The sequence below is a fragment of the Mus caroli genome, unplaced genomic scaffold (genome assembly GCF_978045245.1).
Source record: "Mus caroli unplaced genomic scaffold, Mus_caroli_1 scaffold_17, whole genome shotgun sequence".
Taxonomy (NCBI): Eukaryota; Metazoa; Chordata; class Mammalia; order Rodentia; family Muridae; genus Mus; species Mus caroli.
In genome coordinates this window covers 69,243,816-69,265,935 of record NW_028227272.1, presented here as the reverse complement: position 1 = coordinate 69,265,935, position 22,120 = coordinate 69,243,816, and the positions used below count along the sequence as shown (strand labels likewise).

The 22,120-nt window shown below is 34.9% G+C and overlaps 1 protein-coding gene across 1 annotated transcript in view; it reads right to left on the bottom strand.

Moving 5' to 3' along the window:
- The window catches only part of Robo1 (roundabout guidance receptor 1), a 1,022,024-nt gene that overhangs the window by 895,416 nt on the left and 104,488 nt on the right, over positions 1-22,120 (bottom strand). The window contains exon 2 of the mRNA XM_029470376.2: positions 354-491. Within this exon, the coding sequence (XP_029326236.1) occupies positions 354-456 (103 nt within the window). The 5' untranslated portion in view covers positions 457-491. The remainder of the gene's footprint in view (positions 1-353; positions 492-22,120) is intronic.

Sequence of the window (22,120 nt, the reverse complement as noted above, 5' to 3'; positions counted from 1 at the left end):
CTCTCTCTGTCTCTCTCTCCTCTCATGTATTGAACATCTTTCTCTTCTGTAATTGTTCTTCCAGCACCCAATTCACGTAAATACTATAACTCTATGCTTTATCAACAATAAGTGCTTCCTGTAGGCTTTTTTTGAAAGACTATGTATATATTCAAATGGTCACTTCTATCCTGAAACTTTTAAACACATACATACTCTAAAGCAATCACTCACACAGACATATAAGATACACAGAACATGAAGACATCTTGTTTAGGACACATATGATAAAAAATTATTTTAAAAGCAAAAAAAAAAAAAAACCAAAACCCCAAAACGATTTAGCATTGATGAAACAAAAGCATCCTACTTACCTGGAATAAGCTGGGCCAGAAGGAGATGCTTTCTTGATAGAGTGAGGAGAGATACCATGACCAGAAGAGGAAGATGTTTCCATTTCATCTTTATCCCTCCCATACATTACACCAGCCAGCAATACAGATGTATGTTATCTGGGGAGATTAAAAAAATGCAAAAATTGTTTCTTTTAAATGAAATAAATAAAATACATAAAATATGGTGCAAAAATCTGTAGTTAAAGTGAATTTGCCAGTGCAAAAAACTGTAGTTAATATCAATTTGCCAGTCCTCTTTTAAGATGATAAATGATTTTTAAATGAAAAGAGGCTATAAAAAGTATATCCTATACATTGTGTCACCCCACCCACTTATTCATGTATTTGTTTCCCATGATTTCTATTTGCCAGAGCCAAGCGTGGTTCAGCCTCTGGGATATTTAGTCAGAGGAATGAGAGTAATTTGAAATAAAATGTTTTGGAGACTAAAGAGTATATTTTTATAATCGGATTTTAGAAAACTGCTGGACTTGTTCTAAATTGTTAGTTGTTAGTTCACCACTGCACATGATTTGTGCAGTAATCGATGCATATAGAAGTCTACTGAAAACACTGGTTGCATGGAACTTGGCACTGTGGTTCTGGGAAGTCTTACAGTTCTTGGAATACGTGCCATGCATATAGGGGCAAAAGTGAATATCTAAAACAAATTAGGTATTAGTTAATTTTAATTCATTTTTAGACAGATACTATTCACAACTGAATTACATATTTATCTTATCTTTCACAAGATTACAAATAAGTTTTTAATTTTGATTCCCCGTCAACTTAGATAAGACATAGCTAACACAAGCACATGCATAAAGTCTCGATCCTCCAAAAATTGAGAGCCTGGGATTGTGAATATGCTGAAGAAAAACTCAAAGACTTGCTCCCCAGATCCCATATGTATTAAAAATTCGAAATCACTTTGATGACAATAATTCAGAAACAAACACTTCAAAGAGTTTGTACTGTAAACACGAAAGTCTGAACTGGTCCCGAGGGACATAGAGACATGTAATGTAGTATCCATGAATGGTGTGAAGATAGACATACATCATGAGGGCACTTATGGGAAATTATGGGATGTTGCTAAAGGAACTATATAAATATCTTATTACTTTTTCATAGAAGTAACAACATACCTTAAAAGCCAGACTTTTAAAAGGGAGATAAGTGACTTATGACAAACATGAAATAACAGTTTAGAATATAAGGAAATATAAACAAATATATATATATTTGTGTTTATATATATATGTGTATGTATATGTATATATGTATATATATAATACCTTAACAGACATTATATGTGTGTGTGTGTGTGTGGGTATACAAATACATATATATACATATATATATCTTAACAGACATTCTATAGTTCTTGTGTAAAAATTGAAAATTGTACTGTATATAGAGAAACTTCATAACAAAAATATGTATCCATATATTCATGCATAAATTCTCTATTAGTAGATTGATATATTCACCATTTATAAGGGGAGTTGTCCTTTGCATATATTAGAGTTTTCCAAGATATAATGGTACAGATAACAGAAAAGAGGAGAATGGCAAGATGACTCAGCTAGTAGAGGCTCTGCCAAAAACTCCTGGCTCTCTACATTCAATCTCAAGAACCCCCATGTCATGCAAAGGTTGTATTCTCTAGTCTTTACACCACACACTGGTGTACATATGCTGACATGTGTACATAATGGATTGGTAGAAATGAAGATATATTTTAGAGGCCCAAATTGGGAGGTAGAGATAATTTCTTATTCATGTAATTATTTAACACTAACTCTATCTAATACTAGGTTGTGAGTACTTTGTTTACAGTTATTCTACCCTTAATTTTTTATGACACTCAATATGCCAAGTGCAGAGAAAATGACCTGTAACTGTATCTACACCTGGCTATGGCCATTTGTTCTGCTGTGGTGTTGCGGTCCTTTCTGTAATACTTATAATTGTAGAGCTCATTTGCCCAGGACTCCTCAGCAAAGTACCAACGGCTGCCAACTCTGCCTTCCCTGGGATGTTTGGAGATGAATTCTTTACTCAAATATTCTGTAAACATGTCTTACCAGAGCTGGAATTCCTCCTCAAATAAATAATATAATCTGTTACAATGTTTATACATGTTGCAAGCACACCTGTGTCTTGAGGTCAGTATTGTTAAAACAGTCCTGACCCTGGTGTGACAATCATAAGTGATATTTGGCACCCACTTATCTTTCGTGCATTATATGTGTGAGTGTTGGGGGCAGATTAGACTGACAGATGGTCACAGGCACAGATGAAAACCTCACTAGGGCTGCTTGGTCCCAGAGGCTCTGCTTTAGGTTGTCCACTCAATATTTTCCGTTCTAGTCATTTTCCTAAGCGAAGAAGGATTGCTTTCCTTCAGAAAGTGTGTAAGCAAGGTGCATCCTGGGCATTTCAGCTTGACTAGGCTTTCATATCACGTTTCCCTTCCCCATCGTTTTGTGCTTGCCTAAGGAGTTTCTATTTTCACTTCTTCTCCAATATTGAATTGGTTCCGATGGCTGTAGATATCAGACATGCAGTTGTGGAATAAACAACAAATCTTTGATTTCTTAAATTTACGTAAGCACTTTTGTCTCCAACTGAGATGCAGACAAAAGAGTACATGGATCTAGACACTGCTGGTGATTTGAAAGGATGAAAGGATTATGTGTTAAATCAGCAGTGTCAATCTTCCTGATGCTGTGACCCTTTAGTGCAGGTCCTCCTGTGTTGGGGGCTCCCAAATATAAAATTAATTTGGATGTTACTTCATAACTGTAATATTGCTACTATATGGATTGTAATGTAAATATCTTGTGTTTTCTGATATTTTCTTAGGCAAACCCAGTGAACGGGCTCCCAAAGGGGTAATGACTCACAGGTTGAGAACTGCTGTGTGTAACTACAGTGTCATATTTACCAGAATTGAAGTTATTCTTCAGCATGGCTGATATGTTCTATGTTTATTTTAATCATTATATTCACTTTATTATGATACTAGTTAATTTAACTTGGACAACTTGTATTATTCCAGGGTACATACTAATTTAAGTTTCTACTGTATTTTGTTTATTCCTCAATTAAATTTGTATCAACTAGGGGCAGATGATTTAAGATTACATATTAAATGTCTACTAATACCAGATAAGTCTAAGATATTGAATCCAAATCCAAAATGGCACTTGGATTATTTCCTATATAGTTCATAGAACTTCAGTAGAACCAAAATGGCCTGGGAAAAATTCAAATGAAATGATCCCTAATGTACTCTGATAGATCAGCGCCTTGTCCAGTTGTCATCAGAGATGCTGCCTTAGGTAGTTGGGGTGGTGTAGAGTCCTGTGGCCAGACATTATGCAGACTGAGAGTATAAAATAGAGCTCTGCCAGTGCCTGCCAAATACAGAAGTGGATGCTCACAGCCATTGATTGAACAGACAGAGCACAGGGCTCCCAATGAAGGAGCTACCGAAAGTACCCAAGGAGCTGATGGGTTTGAAGCCCCACAGGAGGAACAACAATATGAACTAACCAGTACCCCCAGAGCTCCCTGGGACTAAACCACCAACCAAAGAGTACACGTGGTGGGACTCATGGCTCCAGCTGCATATGTAGCAGAGGATGGCCTTGCCGGTCATCAATGGGAGAAGAGGCCCTTGGTCCTATTAAGGTTCTGTGCCCCCGTATAGGGGACTGCCAGAGCCAGGATTTGGGATTGGGTGGGTTTGGGAGTAGGCAGAGGAGGGAGTGTATAGAGGGTTTTCAGAGGGGAAACCAGGAAAAGGGATAACATTTGAAATGTAAATTAAAAATTATCTAATAAAAAAATAAAATAAAATAAATGGAGCTCTCCAACTGGTCCCTTGGGGGAGGGGAAGGTAAGATTCTAGGAGCAGAGGGGAAGGAGGATAACAGGAGAGTGGCCAACTAAATAAGCCAAACAGTGTTCATTTGGGCTCACATAGGCTGAAGCAGCAAGTTCAGGGCCTACATGATCTGTCCCAGGTCCCTGACATATAAGTTTGACATATATGTTATAGCTGTTAGATTGGTGATTGTGTGGACCTCCTATCACTGGGAATGGGTGTATCTTTGACCCTTTTGCCTGCTCTTGAGATTCTTTTTCTCCTGTTGAGTTACCCTGTTAAGCCTTGATAGGAGGGCCTTTGCCTTGTCTTATTTTATCTTTTTTTTTGGGGGGGGGGAGCAATTTGGTTGTTGACTTTTGAGGCTTGTTCCCTTTTGAACTGAAATAAAAGGGCATTGGTCTAGGGGAGGGAGGTGGTGGTGGGGAGCTGGGAGGAGTAGAGACAGAAGAAACTGTCATCAGGAGGATGCATTATATGAGAGAAGAATCTATTTTCAATAAAAAGGAAGAAAAATTGAAGTATTTTAATATACATAACGTTTTGAAGTAGTTTACATTTTCAGCAAAATTAAATGGAAGACCAAGTGTAAAATTTCTCCTCTCTCTTGTCTTGCACACATATATCCTGTCCCATAGTACACCCCATCAAGAAATAACATTTTTATGGGCAAACTGTTATCACTCAAAGTCCATGGGGTATTTAGTGCTCATCCTTGATGTTTTTATATTTGGCATATTAGTCAAGTATAAAAAAAACTATCAGTATCACATTATGCCCCAGTATAGGTTTTCTTCCCCAAATATTCTCAGAGATTTGATTCGTCATCTTTATGTGTACCCGTTAACACTGATTGCTTAAGTGTCTCTGAGGTTGTGCTTATTCCAACGTGGCACAGAAGTATGATCCGACAGTGCGCAGGCTGTCAGACAGGTTTGTTTCCTTTAGTTATGTGCATGTGAGATTTCTCAGGAGATTTCCATCACTGTTTCTGAAAATTCACTGTGTTTTCAGCACTGAGTGGTATTCCAATATCAGCATGTCCCATGATTTGTTATCTTGTTTGGGAGACTGAAATGTATGCTTTTCGTGTTTTAAATAACAACCTGTGCTTAACGTCATTTCTTACAGCCATGTCTTATTGTTCTTTCCTGGTGTTCTCATTTGACTGATTCTGTCTCTTCTGGAGAAGTGATGTATAATTTTAATGAGGTTCATTTCCTTTTCTTACTTTGAGGTACTTTAAAATGTTTTCTGTTTAAGTCGCCATTCTATAGGAAAGTTCTCTTAGGTTGGGATGTAGCCTTTTTGACAATTAATCACACGTCTAGGGATATTAACACAAGACAACTCATTTTAGGTTAAATGTCAGCTAACTGCATTTTTAAAAATCCAATTTAATTGTGAATATACAGATGTGTAAGGAACATAAGATAGCATTTTGCAAGTAGAGGTGGTTAAAGTAACTATTTGAATGTGAATGTGGGATCTATAATTCAGCAATAGTATTTGATTTTTGGAAAAATTTTGCTTTTTGGTTGTATTTACATCACGCTTGTGATGGAATAATAGTAACCACATGAAATGTATGACTGAACGAGCACGATCATCATCATGATCATCAACGTCATCGTCATCAATACCAGAAAATAATTGACTGACACCAAATTTATAGGTGGCTCTGAGAGTGTATGCTCCGTTTTCAGGTATCAGGAAGATTGGCTTTATGATCACCAGTTTCAAATGGCACCTGATGAGCTCACCTGAGGGCCATGATAGCATTGAACTTGGCTTGGGATTTATACTTCACTTGCCATTTAAATAGTATTTTATAAAGCTTAATTTGCATGGTTTTATGATTGTGACTCATATTAATACTGTTTATTGAGATATGACTTATACATAGCAAAATGGAATCTAAAATTCAGTATTGAAAATTTAATGAACGTGTGAACCATCTACTCCAATCTAGATAAAGATTCTTTAAACAAAGACCTTTTGTCAAGAGAGTGATAGGCCGTATGCATGTGTAGTCATGTATCAATTTGGAGAAGGCACATTTGAAGAAAAATCTAGAATGTGTTCTAATTTTTGTTTTTAAGAAAGAATTTCTTTTTAATATATTTTAGGAAAATCTTGTTGAGTTGATTATCATCTACGTTTCCTAGGAAGTAACAAGTTTCATAAGAACTGCATTTATTTAATGTTCCTTTGGGCATATATTCTGAATTTCTCTCACAGGTGTGTTCACAAGTTCACGTCCTTAATCAAGAGCCTGATACCTATTGTTTAACTTTGTTTTGTTTGATTGTTTTTGTTTTCTGCGTTTGCATTTCCCATTAAGCTTTCATTTGGTTTTGATCGTAGAGAAATATAACCCAGGATTTTCTTATAATTTTCCAAAGTTTATCCTCATCCATGCTGCACCTTTTAACTTCTCTTATCCTCTTAATATTAAAAGTTACAGGGGAAACCAAACACCTTTGAAGATCTTGTATTTCCAGAATCATGTTTAGATTTATAAAGAGAGTGATAGAGTATAGAAGATTAGGCTTGTCAACAGCAGATTCCTTGAAAATGAAAGTCACTGAATATTACAGTACAAGCAGCCAGTAAGTTCTTATGAGCAAATCTAAGAGAATAGATAAAAGTGGGGAAAAAAACCTTTAAAGATACAGCAATGTGATGGCAGCAATTTGCTGATGGGCAGGAGATAGAGAAAAATGTAATCTCTTCATAGTGGTGTGTTTTCAATGCTTCAAAAATTACAAGCTAGGAAATGGAGTGCCAGTAAGAAATAATGTACTCATTTATATTGTTTAAGTGTGTGTGTGTGTGTGTGTGTGTGAGAGAGAGAGAGAGAGAGAGTGTTTGTGAGTATGTGTGTTAACATACCTACCTTTATGTGCCAGATATATATATATATATGTATATATATAATTTCTATATATATAAAATTGAATTTTACTTCAGAGTTTTCTAGAATAATGTGTGCCTAGGTCTACAATTAGTAGTAATAGTGCTACTAAAGACTAGGTTACTGTTTCTGTCTAATTGAATGTACATTTAACTTGAAAGAGCAAGAATTTAGGATATAATAGCTTACAAAATGCAGGTTTAATGCCTTCAAATAGACAAAGAAAACTGAAAAAAAAATATTACCAAGCTTCTACTAAGTAGGAACATTTTATGGCTCCCAGAAAGAGTCTATTATTTGAAAATAGTCTGCATATAAAAGCAGCGTACTTAAAGCACAGTTTTATTATTGAATTGTTTAAACCATTTAATTCTTTTTTGTGTGTTTTAACAACACTTATAATTCATTCATATTATATTTGACTTAAGAGTGCAGAGTATATTTAGGGAATTCCTTCATCACAAAGCAGACAAATACTATACTTTACAAAAAATTGTCAAAATTGTTCTAAGTCCTGAATTATTAAATCCTAGATTTAAGAGTGTCGTTATTAGCATCCCAGTTTTCTTTATGTACTTGGCTGCATTTATTCCAAAAAAAAAAAAAACTGAATGAAGTAAAAATAACCGGAAACAAAAAGGATTTCAAGGAAAATGGTAAAATTGTACTGAGTTTGAGAAGCGCAGAAATGATGAAACCATTAAGGAAAACTTGAAAAATCAAGCAACAAGGGCCAAAAAGGGGGAATATTTTGGGACAGCTGTCTCAGCAGTTTGTCAACTCATTGCTAAAGGCTTCTGGCTCTGCATGCACATTCATATTCATATTCATACAACGGTTCTGTTGGACAGATCATAAGTTTCTATTAATTTCAGAAAAGGCTAGATGATTCTTATCATGTTCCCAGGAAACAGAACTGTTTAAATATATTTGGAAGCAACCCAGGGCACAGTGATAAACCTGAGTATGTGTAGAAAGAATGATATGCTATGAAATTCTTATAAATCCTCAGTATGCTGAAGTATGTGCTTAAATCCAGGTAAAGATTTAAAATAAAACATCTTTCTTTCTTTCTTTCTTTCTTTCTTTCTTTCTTTCTTTCTTTCTTTCTTTCTTCCTTCCTTCCTTCCTTCCTTCCTCCCCCCCCTCTCTCTCTCTCTTTCTTTCTTTCCATAGCCTCTCAGAACATGTAAAATAGTCCTTGTGCATTATTATTGATTTTTATGTGGATGGAATATATGAAAGATGAACTGTGATGTACAAATTTTTAGCCAAAGAGTATGCTGACTCTTTAGCATACATAATTCAGAAGAATAATCATTTTGCCAAAGACTGATTGCTGCTATTTTTGAATCAGCAGAAGTATCTTACTATATCATAGCCACCAAAATTAATTTCTAGTAGCTAGCACTTTTTCCTGCTTAAAACACTTCAAAGTTCAACAAAGACACTGAGTACTAGTATTTATATATAGTCTACCACAAATAAAATGTGCAACAATACAAAATATTAATGTAACAGTCTTATATTGTGTAGGTAAGTTTTTACTCCATCAACCATTTTAGGATACTCATGAAATTCAAGAAAGTGATTGTTTTATTTTATTTTTGGAGCAATGATCATTGTTCTAAAAATGAACAATCAGAAGGTTTTTACAACACAGTATGTAAAGCACTTACCAGATTGAATGACATCTTTAAATAAAGATCTATGAGAAAACCTCTAGGGAGTCAAACTAATGATCACTAAATATTATACTTAATGCTTGGTCTCCCTGCAGCATGTTGAACACAGGTCATCATTGCTGCTTTGAGGCAATACTATCACCCATGGGTTAGAGGCTTGGAGTGCACTTCATTCCTAGAGTGAATATATGCATCTCAAGATTAAAGTCTAAAATCAATAAGACAGTAGGATGGTTGTCAACTGCTGACTAAGGTGTATCATCAAACTGATGGAGACGCCACTATGTATAAAAATAAATGCTATGTTCTATCCAGAGAGCACGATGAAGACAAACATCAGTTTCTCTAGTGCAGCTACTGCAATCATTAAAGAATCAATGGCAAATTAAACTGCGCAAACCCTTAGAGAGAAAAGGAAGGAGGGGGAGCACAGAAGCAAATGCAAAGAGCTCTGAATCAATTTCTCATCCTAACCATTGAGGGCTTCATTAGTATTGCTCACATATAAGCAAAAGGATACAGTGAAATGGAGATTGTGTCTTCTTTTCACTTTAATTATAAACTGGCTATGGGCAGAACAAGTTTTAAGACTTGCAAGAATGATTATACTCATATTTCTCAAATTCACGTTGAATAAAGAGCTTTATATAAATAAATTTTAACCACCTAGAATTCTGTCTTCTTACTTCTCCTATTTTGTAGTCAAAATAAAAACTGTCTATATTAAGCACTTTTCCCCAGAATAAGTGTAGGATTCACAATGATAGTTCTTTTAAAGTACACTCATGGATACCAAGACAAAGGAAGGCCATTTTCAAACAAAAGCCATTTTCAAAATGCTCTGCTCATATTAGCTCAGCCAGATGAATTCTCTGCCCAATTGACCTTCAATCATACTGTTCATTTCATCATTGTGATGAGAATTAGTGGGACACATGATGTTTGGGCATCCTAGCTGAAAGCACACAGAGTTGCAGACAGATATTTCTGAACAATGTCATCCTTCAACTATCACGCCGTGGAAACACACGTTAACAGTCTCCCTGTTCTCATAAGGCTTGTCTCAGATAAGTGAGATTTCTTTCAACGAAGAAAAAAAATGAAGGAAAGAAGTCCTACCATTTTCTCTAATGTGACACATAGAATTGGTTGACTTAACATCTTGAAAAGGAGATCAGTGTAAGAATTTAGAGTCAGAAAAAAAACAGAGCAAGGAAACTGGACAGAGATGGGACAGTGGATCCAATAATTATTGAATTTGACAATTTAACCTTGTCTACAGCAAGTGAGGGTTCCTTGCACAGTCTTCCTGCATAATGTCCTCTGCTTTCGGAAGATACCAGAAGACTCTTTCTCTTGTGCTGAACATGATGGGGAAAAAGGTTGTCTTTTGACTTTACTGTTTATTCTCAGACTAAAAGCCCAACTCAAGCCAGGTAAGTGGAAAGTTAAAGTGGAAACACTCTGTGATATGTCCACATGCCTGTGTATAGGAATGTCTGAAGAGATTTTAGAATGAAAGAATGTATTCAAGAGACATGATTTTTAAATAGGAATGAATCGTTTCAAACATAGCACAGAACAATATTATCAACAAAATATATACTAAGATGGCCAGGCCTATATGTTTGTCCTTTTCCATTTGTTTTGTCTAAATTTTTTGACAATCTTTTGAGTAGCCATCGTGCAGTGTGAAAATGAGGTGGGAGGCAGCTAACACAGATAAAGTAAGGATGGCAACAAGAAGCTAATGCAGATTTTCCACGACAGTGCAGGACGCTGTCCAAATTAAGTTAAACATGAAAAGCTGAAGGTATTTCTGTAATAGATTAGAAAAGATTTTCTATGAAGATATTAAAATGATATGGAACTAAATAAGTGGTTTCTGAAATACTGAAAAATGTCTATTATCAATGCAAATATTTGAAATGGGTCTGAAAATTGTAGTTATGGATTGAATCCGTCCAAAAGCTTAAATATTGTTGGAAAAGTAGGGAATTCTATACCAAAGTGGTGACTTAGAAAGGTTTGCAAACAAGAGCCTTTCTGTTTAAAGATCAATAAACATGGCATTACTTGGCTGGACTTGAGTGGACCTTCAGTGTGACTTGAGAGTGAGGCAAAATTGTAATGAGCTTTATTGTAAAACATGCTTAAAAGAGGCTGACCTTAAAAAGACCATTTTCTTTGACCCAAGTTCAGTGAATGTGAAGAAGGATAATACAATTCAGGAGGTTTTGTGTGTCTCTAGTACAGTATTGCTTAAATCTCTTACAGTGCCTGCTATGCAGTGAGCACTAAATATTTGTTGAATTAGTGCTTGGTTGGATTGACAGAGTAATATGAAGCTGAAGTAATCTACTTGCAGAGTAGCATAAGTGGCAACATGAAATCTGTAATGTTCATGAAGGCCCTCTATCTATGATGACCATTTCTTATATCTACAAGACATCATCACACATGAATAGAGAGCTCTTCCAATTATACTTATCAGTATTGGCCAGAACAAAATGCATTCAATTTTTGTTCTTCCTTGTGTTTACTTAATATACAAATGAATATCAAAGACACGTCCTTGAGGATGTATAGGGATCTAAAATGTTTTTAATACTGTTAGGAAACAGATTGTAGCATCACTTTAAATAGATGTGACATTTAAATTTAGAACTCTTACATGGGGATTGCTTTTTTAGTGATTAAATAACTATGTCTTTGTATTAAAGAATGGTATTAATTTCTAATCTTGGAGTATATTACATATTAATACTTAAATGAGCTGTAAATTATTCAATTACTTAAGAACAAATAGCTCTAGAGATATCATTATCCAAATGCACACATAGCCTAGTCAATCTTAGCGATTGCCTTCACTTGCATTGGGCTAGTTTATGAAGATTTAGCAGCAGGGTGAGCACAAAGTGAGCAAGAATTACATTTCAGACTATTAATTAATTATAGGAAGAATGACATTAAGGAAGTAGCAGAAGACTGGGTCACAGGTAATTTCCAAATGTCAACCTGCACAAAGGCATAACAATAGGTTCACACACAAAAGATGGTGAATGAAAAAGGAGAGAAAAATTCCTTTGACTGGCAGTTTATGGCATACATTCTAGAAGGCGAAGGGTTCGAAAGGCATTTAGCTTCAAACCACTCAGTGTTCCTTTAAATGTCCTCCACAGGACCAGAAATGGACGATTCAATTTTCAAAGATAATTGTGTCCGATAACTGTCTCACTCCCTTTCAGCAAGAATCTGATAAACACTTAATTACTACCCAAGTGATTTTAGTGTTTCACAGCTGAGCGGGTAAGATGAAGAGGCAAGGCCCGGTCATCCAGTGCATCTGGAGGTAAATGCAGTTAAATTATGAATTCATGTTATTCATTGGGCTAATGAAATCTTACCAACCTACCTGAAACACCATTTATTAGTTTAACAAAAGAACATCCATTTAAACACAAAATCAATGATGGCTGAAACATTTACTATTTTCCAAATGTCATCTAACACAATCCACACATTGTTTTATAAAATATATATAAAGTTACAGTTACAGTTTAATTATACGACATTATACAAAAAATAATGGTCAACTATACTGATCATATAGCATACGAGGCAGTCATTAAGGTATTAGTACTTTTGATGTTAGTGCTCAGTTCAAGTCTTTAAATAAAAGTCAACATGCATACCATTATATATAGTATATATGAATATACAAGTATATTCACCTTTACATGTACATGCACACTCAGGGGGCTCTGGTTAACTTTTGAATATTATCTTCTATCTCATTCTTGGTTTTTACCTAGTATGTACTTTTTATATCCCATGTTGTTTGTCATGTGCATTTTGTTGTCTTTAGCTAAAGTTCAACCTCATGTATGGTCAGATTATGGTTTGAAAAGATATTGATCAAGATTCATATGATAAAGTCTTGGTCCCCAAAGAGATGCTAATTGGATGTTTTATATGCCTTTGAGAAGTTAGGACTTATGGGAGAATCTTGGGTCATTGTGAGTGTTAACTTCAAAGCAAGTTCTTAGCGGATTTTAGAGAAGATTCTATTTATGAGTTTGTCTCTGCCATTTCTTTCCTGTGTTTTTTGCTGTAATTGCTTACTCTCTGGCATGTTCCTTCCATTGGTATCTAGTCATAAAACTGTCTTAACCAGTGCTGCCTGCCCACCCTCGAAATTTAGACACTGATGCTCCCCATCTGTGTCTTAAACAAAACCTCTCCTTTCTTCATTATGAATCTATCTAATATAGGCCATTATACTAATGCAAGGCTGACTTACATATTTGGCATCTAGTAGAGTTGGCCTGGCATCAAACATGAAACTTTATGTAAATTGGTCTTTTCACTCAGCCCCTGGGACTAATGTGCTTGCTTCAAATCACTTCTATCTCTGTATCTCTACCGTAGAAATCTCTCTCTTAGTAATAGCATGACTCAGAGATGATTAAAACACTATAAAATCACTTGGACTGGACTGAAGCCAAGGTATGTCCAGTCTTTAAGGCAATATACCACAGGGTTGGTGTAATTACAAAAGAGTTGCTGAGTTGCGAAGATCTAGCAGGACAAATTAACTGACAAAAAGTAATAATTAAAATGATCTCTTTTCTCCAACATAAAAATTTTATTGATTCTTTGGGATTTCACATCATACACCCTATCATGTTTTCTTTCTAATCCCTCACTCTTGATACTACCACCTCCAGGGTGGAAAACCAATCAATTTATGTTATTTAAATACTCACTGGGGTGGGATCAAACTTTCAGTGGTCTAATGGAGCTGAGTTCTTCCCTTTCCACACCTCTGCTGGAAGTAATCTATTGTGAAGGGTGACACCCTTGCATCCTATCACAATTTTTAAGAGTTCTCTCTAATGATTTTCTGTCTAGGCTGTCTTGTTGCAGGGGTGGGGGGAAGTGGAATGGTGTGTAGGTAGGAGTTGTCACATAAGCTTTTCATGTCCTTCTTTCTCAACTATGTCACTGCAGTCAAGGATATCACTGTGATAGTAGATTATTAGGTCTTCACAGACTACAGATGCATAGATTATAGGATTCCACGTTGTTTCTTGTGTCAGAAAAATCTATGGACAGGGATGCCAGTTGCAGTAGAGCCAGAGACCCCAATAAGGCATCCCATGAAATTTGGATGATGGGCATTAGCATGGCTTCTAAACTCACCTACACCCACCTGACATTCAAGGGCAATATTGGCCAAGAACATCAACACACACTGGCCACAGTAAAATCATGGATATATACAAGGCCCTCTGTGGCAGCATGTACCCAGATATCATTATGGCCGTAGGTGACAGCACAGAGGTGACAGCACAGGCTACTGAGATAGGTGTGGCTCCTTGTGGTATCATGGCTCAAAAACATCAACCTTAATTCAGGTTTTGTCACAGACCACAGACATGCATGTGTCCTTCAATGATAATATGGACTAAAGACACCAACACAGATACAGCTGCAAAAAGACTACAGATATAGACATGGCCCTGAGCAGCAGCACAGGTCAGGACATCACCATGGATCCAGGTCACAGCACAGGCTATGCACAAAGATGTGGTCCATGGCAACAGCATTGCCCATAGACATCAACATGGCTTCAGACTTGTCACAGACCACGGACATACTTGTAGCCTTCAGTTGTTGCACAGACCTTGGACATCAACACAGACACAGACAACAGTAAGACCATGCTTAGATGATCTCTTATGCAAAGAGGGTTGAATGGCACTAAACCCAACTTCTAAATAAACTTATATGTCACTAGCACTCTAGAGCATGCTGTTACAAATCAATAGTGTAAAAACAGAACAGGTCAGCTCACAAAACAGCAATAATGCATTCTATTATTAATGGATATTGTGGTAAATTTCCAGCCCAAATATGCTCTGTCAATGAATACACAACTCAATTACTATGTATGCATACTGTGCCTGCCTAGATTGGGCAGATCTATGACTACACTACCATCTTCCCCATAGAAGAGACCTCTTATAATTTGTGGTTTCTCCAGGCCAGGTGCTTCTGCTCTATTTCCCTTCTTCCTCCTCCATCGTCCTCTCTCTCTTTCTCTCCCACAACCATCAGCTCCAGCTCCCCCTCTTTCTCTGACCAATCACCATCTCTAGCCTTTATTTATAAATTAAGGTGAGAGAAGGTTTACAGGAAATTACCTCAGTGCTGACTCATTCCTTGTTCGCAGCCCCTCAAAGGAGAACAGAATTAACATCAAATACAATTAGCCCCAGGGCCATCCGCAACAAATGGACAGTTAGAAAATGAAAACGATTCATCCTGAGAGTTACCATATTTCAGCAAATTATACATAAATTTCTTCATGTATTAGTTTTCAGCAAACATTTTCATCTTAAAGAGAATATTTAGCAAAATTGATTTTGTTTTCCTTTTATTACTTTTTTTTGCATTTTCTTTTACAAAATTTGCTATGATTTTCACTTTCATACCTTCTAGTTCCTCAGAAGGTTTGTAAGACATCTAACCTGGTATTACTACATAGTGGCAAAGAACAATGACTTAATGTTATCTAAAGCAAGGTTGAATGCAAGGACTAACACCCTAAGTTCTCATGTACATGGTACCATGTACATCTGGATTCCCATACATTAAATTACACACATACATATATCCTCCTATTGCTAAATAAATATTTTACACCATTATTGCTCAGGCTTCCTTCAGTGTCACCACTGGAACTAAAATGACCACATTTAGGATATACTGCAGTTCATTATGTTGCAATTGTTGGTGTCTCTTCCTTGTTTACAATAACTCTCAGTAAAACATACTGGAATGAGAAAAGAGCATTACCTACTAGCAACATTGAAAACGAAATAAAACTACCTTTAGAAAAATTCGTCTTTACATGGTTAAGGTTAATACATACTAATTTTTATTGCTGATATTTTTTTTTAGTATTAAGGTGATTTTAAGTTTTAGATATCTGTCTTATCTGAATTTGAAAATAAAGAAAAAATAGAAGAATATACAAGGTATGGTTAACATATAATAAAACATTAACCATAAATATAGTAGATAAGTAGATAAGTAACAAAACCTTTGAATACTTCGTTTATTATCCATTGATCTTTAAAATCAAGTTAAATTGGAAACTTCAAGTATGTATATTTTAAGACATATTATTTTTAAATGGTCTATAAGTTCAATCATATTCAGTACCTATTTTTACTATTATGTCTTGGATTGTTTGTTGATAAAAATGAATTTTAATAAATAAGTAGCTAGAAGCAGGAAATGATTCTGGGTATCTTTTAATTTCTAAAGTAAATTCTTTTGACTCAGGCTATCAGTTCAGATGCTCATTCCAATGCACAACACTCCTGGGAGAGGAAGCTTCTAATTGGACATGATATTTTACAGCCCCGAGACATGTTTTTCATAACCAGGGTATTGAATATTTACAACCATTATAGAAGCTGATGTGTAATAAAAGTCTCACATGATTTAAAACCAAGAGGAGTCTTGAGGCTGAATCCCATTTGTGCTGTATTTATGTGATATTGTATTGATCAATTAGTTTCATTTCATCATACAAGTATATAGGCTGTATTCTTTACAAAATTTGAAGAAAAATACATATGTTCTTATTGTGCAACTTCTCTGAGCTGCATAAATTTGCTTACAAATTGGTTATTTGAAAAGATGGTTGTATTTTTATTGAGATTACTATTAGATTCACTATGTACACAAAACACATTTTAACTCAAAATGCGGCCATAATGATTATAATCCTTTTAGCCTCTTTTTGATATCATGTTCACTCAAATTCCAATATTTCTCAAGAAATTAAACTTTTCAAGCCCTGAACCAATTTAATTTCAAGCCACATTCGTTTCAGAATGTTATCATTTTGAGTTACACCCAGTCTGATATGTTGACAAGGAACCTGAAGTAAATTGTAGAAATACTGCTCTGTGTGTGAGAATAGACAGTGAACAAAAGATGGATGCTTCAGCATCTGGTCACAAGAAGTAACTAAGGACTTTATGTCTATAAAATAAGTTAAAAAATTCTTAAATAAATCTTCTGGAGTAAACTCAATGATTTTATATCCATTAAATTAAGTATCTTTTAAAATAAATAAACACAACACACTAACTTGGTTCTCATAGTGTAATTGGGCCACCATCAACTAAACACTTACGCCTAACCAATAACGATTTCCTCATGATCTAACCAAAAAATATCTCCAAATCTGCATTTAAACAACCCAAGCCCTACCATCTTGGATCACATTGGTGTATGATCAGTTTTTCATGGTATTGCTACATCCACTCCAGTAGTGACTTGACCTACTGAGGTTGGTCCGGGGCATGGTATGATGGTTATCTTCACAGTTATCTTGATTAGACTAAAAATTAGCTATGCGATTAATACAGCGTGTCCAGGAAGGGTGTTTAGGACTGCCCCTAGGTCTTGCAAACTTTATATGCCCCAGTACAAGGGAACACCAGTGCCAAGAAGTGGGAGCAGGTGGGTAGGGGAGCAGGGTGGGGGGAGGGTATAGGGAACTTTTGGGATAGCATTTGAAATGTAAATAAAGAAAATATGTAATTTAAGAAAAACAAACAAACACAAGTAGAATAGAAGTCTAATTCCATGACAGAGCCTTTTTGGACAATGGACATAGTGGGATGCCAGTAACAGGAAGTCAATCCTACCTTCTCCTATATACCCCTTTCTCAGTATCATGTCTTTCTTTCATGCTGTGAATGGTCCTGCTCTACTTCCTGGTCAGGATAAAATGACAACTTTAGAACTGTCAATGAAAAGAAACTTCTCTCCTTTACATTGTTTACACTAGATATTATGTCACTTCTCTGCTTAAATAATGCCTATGTTTATGGTCTAGATATTTATGAGGCATAAACGCCACACTCTAAAAGGATTGCAAAAGTGATTTGAACAAAGCCTAAAGGAAACCGCTGTGCACTGGTAGAGGAATGGGTACATAATGAATACACATACTGAAATAGTATTCAGGTGTAAAAAGAAAATCCAGATAGATGCTAAAACATGCAAGGACCTTGGTAATAACAGATTATATGAAATAAGCTATTCTCTCTTCTTTTCATACCTAGTGTAAAAAAGTCAGTTGAAATGAATTCAGAATATAGGAAAGATTTTAAAAGAACGGGATGAAAAATTTCTTACTGAATAGAGAAAACATAGATTTTTTTAAAAAATTAAGTTATTGTGGTGTATACCTGTATACTTAATACTCTGGAAAATGATGTGAATAGATCATAAGTTAGAGACCTAGATGGGATTTTACATAGCAAGAAATTGTCTTAAATTTTATTGTTCTAAGATGAATTAAGTTCTAGGGAATAATTTTGGTGATTACATTTTGTTAATGTGCTTTGCTTTAGTGAATTCCAATCTATTTAGGTTTATAACAGTTTGCATGTCTAAGCAAATAGACTAAATTATGAAATGGATTCTCTACAGGTCCCTATACTTTGCCTTTCGACTATTGACTTTTAGTAGATTGTGGGGAAGGAAGAATCACTATCAGTAGTTTTTAATCTGATGCTGATCCCACCAGGCTGCATTGGATAGTTACAACTATCACAGAGACTGTGACTAACCTTCAAGAGTCACAAAACAAAACAAATAAACAAGAACATGAAAAAGTGACTTGTAGGGAAAAGAAGACAGAGACCACAAAATGATAGAAAGAAGAGATATGAGAATAGTAAATATACAAGACTTACATATCTAAAACAAAAAATGATAAAAGTGAAAATGGGAAAATACTAAATTACTAAAATTTAATGTAAAAAATAGAAAAAGTAAAGAACTTACTACAGATGTGTAAGCTAGAAATAGTAAGATGATAGATTTAAATAATCCATATTAATGATTATATCAATCTAAACATAAAATATAAATGTATTTATATTGGGCTAAAAAGCATAAATTATAGAATTTCTATAAGACATATACAACAATTAATGTGTAGTAGTATTAAAGTAAATGTAACTCTTAGAGAGAATGAGCAATCTGAAAAGTTCTTGCTTCTTAAACCCAAAGAACTTAGTTTGATTTCCAGAAGCCGTTTAAAATGCATAATTGTGTGTGCTTTTGTAATTCCATTGCTTGGGAGTAGTGACAGAGAATTCCCTAGGGTTCTTTGGCTAGCCAGTGAAGCAAAACGAACAAATCAGGTTTAAAAAAAAAGCCCTCCTTGTCTTGATCAAAATATAATAGTTACTCCTAAGGGATGACACCAAAAGTTGACATCTGGCTGTCACATTTATGTGCACCCATATGGTTGCATACTCACAAAAATAAGTGCAGCTGAACACAGGTAGACATGTGTGTATGTAGTATGAGTTAGAAAAAGACATTATATAAATACCGAGTAAATGAAATAAGACGTGCTAACGTGTAAAAATCAACTTCAGAACAAGTAAAGTTTACAGACAGAAAGATAAAGATTATAATAGATGAATTAAGTAATTCAGAAACCAGTTGGATATCTAAAAATGCACAAGAAAAATCTTCCAGGAACTATAAAATAATGAAAGAGACCACAATAAGAGATGAGAACTACTTCTCCATAACTACTAAGAAAATACAGTATCGTTATGAGTACACATGACTTGAACAACATTATTAAATGCCTGACTAACACAATTGTAAGGAAGAACTAAACTAACCAATCATTGGTTCTTCCAATTATATATTAATCTTTCACTGAGATATATGTTCTAGAATAGAAAAAATACCTTAAATAGAAAAGAGTGGAGGAGTTTAAGTCAAAAATTAAACTTTAAGAAAGGATTCATGAGAAATACTAAATTAGAAATTAGATACCATGTGTTTAATAGGTTATATATCAATGAATGACTCTAGGAAATCAAATGATCTAAAAAATGTAGGACACAAACATTCACAGAATCCATATAAGCAATTTCCATAAGAATATGTCATGAAATGTTTATTACAATACCATATTAAATGGTTTATCAATATTTCTTGATATAAAGTCATCTATCTATCTATCTATCTATCTATCTATCTATCTATCTATGTATCATCTATCTATCTATCTATCTATCTATCTATCTATCTATCTATCTATCTATCTATCCAATAAACAAAACTAAAGGCAGGCATATAATCGCACAAATAGCATTTGGCTACTGCCAAAGAAAGCAAAGAAAGTCTGGGTTCTTTTTCCTTTCCTTGTCTTTTCTTCACACACACACACACACACACACACACACACACACACACACACACACAGAGAGAGAGAGAGAGAGAGAGAGAGAGAGAGAGAAAGAGAGAGAGAGAGAGAGAAGAGGACTTATATAAATAGTTATATAAAGCCTACAAATTATAAGATACAATCTCATAGCATTTTTGATAGTTAATCTACAGTTTTATTGGCATCACAATCATATTTAGCCTTTTTTTCAAGTAGAAATAAGATATATTTGAAAATTCACATAGAAGTTTAATTATTAGGCTAACTGATAAAATTGTCAAGTAGAAAAGATTGAAAAAACTCATACCATCTGATTTAAGGTTGACAGGTCACAGCAACTGCACATGCTTCTTTTTATTTATTATAAATAAATAAATAAATAAAAAGAAGCAAGAAACAGATCAGAATGTTTAAAATTAGACTTATTCATCAAGAAGAATATAGATGTCAATGCAGGAAGTTAATCCCATGGACATGGTAATACTTGCTCAGAAATCAATCTTAAACTTTATTTGTATCAGAAGGAAAAATTTAGAGAATTAATAACTGCTCTTGAGAATAACTTCATAATTTTATCTATGTTTATTGTTATAAAACCTCCAGTTTTGTAGATATATCCATTGGGTCTGAGCTCTACACCTCTCTCTAATTTGATTGGTTGTGTTTGGCTGCCATGGTTTCTATGTGTTGCAAAGAGAAGTTTCCTTGATAAAGGGTGAAGACTACAGTTTTCAGTGGGTAAAAAGGACAAATATTTATACCTTGTTGTTAGGGACTATACTTGTTTAGTAAATTAGTGATTATCCATTCACTTCCAATAATCACGATTTCACTAGCAATGAGTAGTTATGCTCCAAAGCCTCCAGGGACATTGTGACAGAGAAGGGTAGGAAGTGTGTAAAGGCCACAGAATTTGGGATTTTGCTGTGAGACTATATCCCCTAATAGTGTCAGAGGCTACACCCATAAAGTCTCACCAATATGACTATGTGAGCTGAGTGAGGACAATACTAATAGACTTCCGAAACTGTACTTGGTAAAGGCATCATGACATGGACTCTACACTAACAGCTATGGGCAACTGAGGTAATGTGGGAACGTGAGAAGTGGCCTTCTCCAGGGAAAAGGACACACATTGGTTGTCCAATACCAGTCAGTCCTGACCACATGCATTCAGGTAGCACTATACAAACTGATCAGGTTAGATTTAGGAATAGATTTATATACAATTACACATAAATATGTGTAAAAAATAATTAGCTTACAAAAAAAGAGACCATGAAATAGAGAGAAGGGAGCTGTGTTTGGCAGGGTTTGGAAGGAGGGATAGAATGAAGCTACAACCTTAAAAAAATTTTAAACAAAACAAAACAAACAAGTTTCTGTAGGAACATTTCTACTGTGATCTAATACTGTGATTATAAGACAGCACAGCCTGATTTGTATCAAATCCATTAGGCTTTATCACCACAGACTTGTTTGGAATTATAAACACATTGAAAGTAAAAACGTTACTTAATTTCCTGTACATTGTATTAGCTATTGGATCATGATTTTAAAAAAAGACTTTCATTCCTGCCTTCAGTACTTGTAATACAGCTACAAGTTAATAGTATTATTCAAACTTATTAGATAATAGGAACAACAATCTGATGCCACTGTGTTTTGTTTCAGTTTCTTCAACAAACCAACAAGGCCGTTTCGTAGTTTCCTGCCTTCTATGTGTACTCTGAATTAGACACATGCTTTTAAAGATTCAAATTAAAAACCCAGCATATGAGAGAAATATGCAGTGTTTGACTTTCTGTGTTTGAGTTATATCTACTTATCTGCTAATTCTGCTTTAGTTAACAGCTGAATAATATTTAACTGTGTCCATGAGCCCCATCATTTTCATTGTGCATCCAGGTAGTTGAAAGTGGAAAGAGGACTATGGAAAGAGATAAACAATAGTAA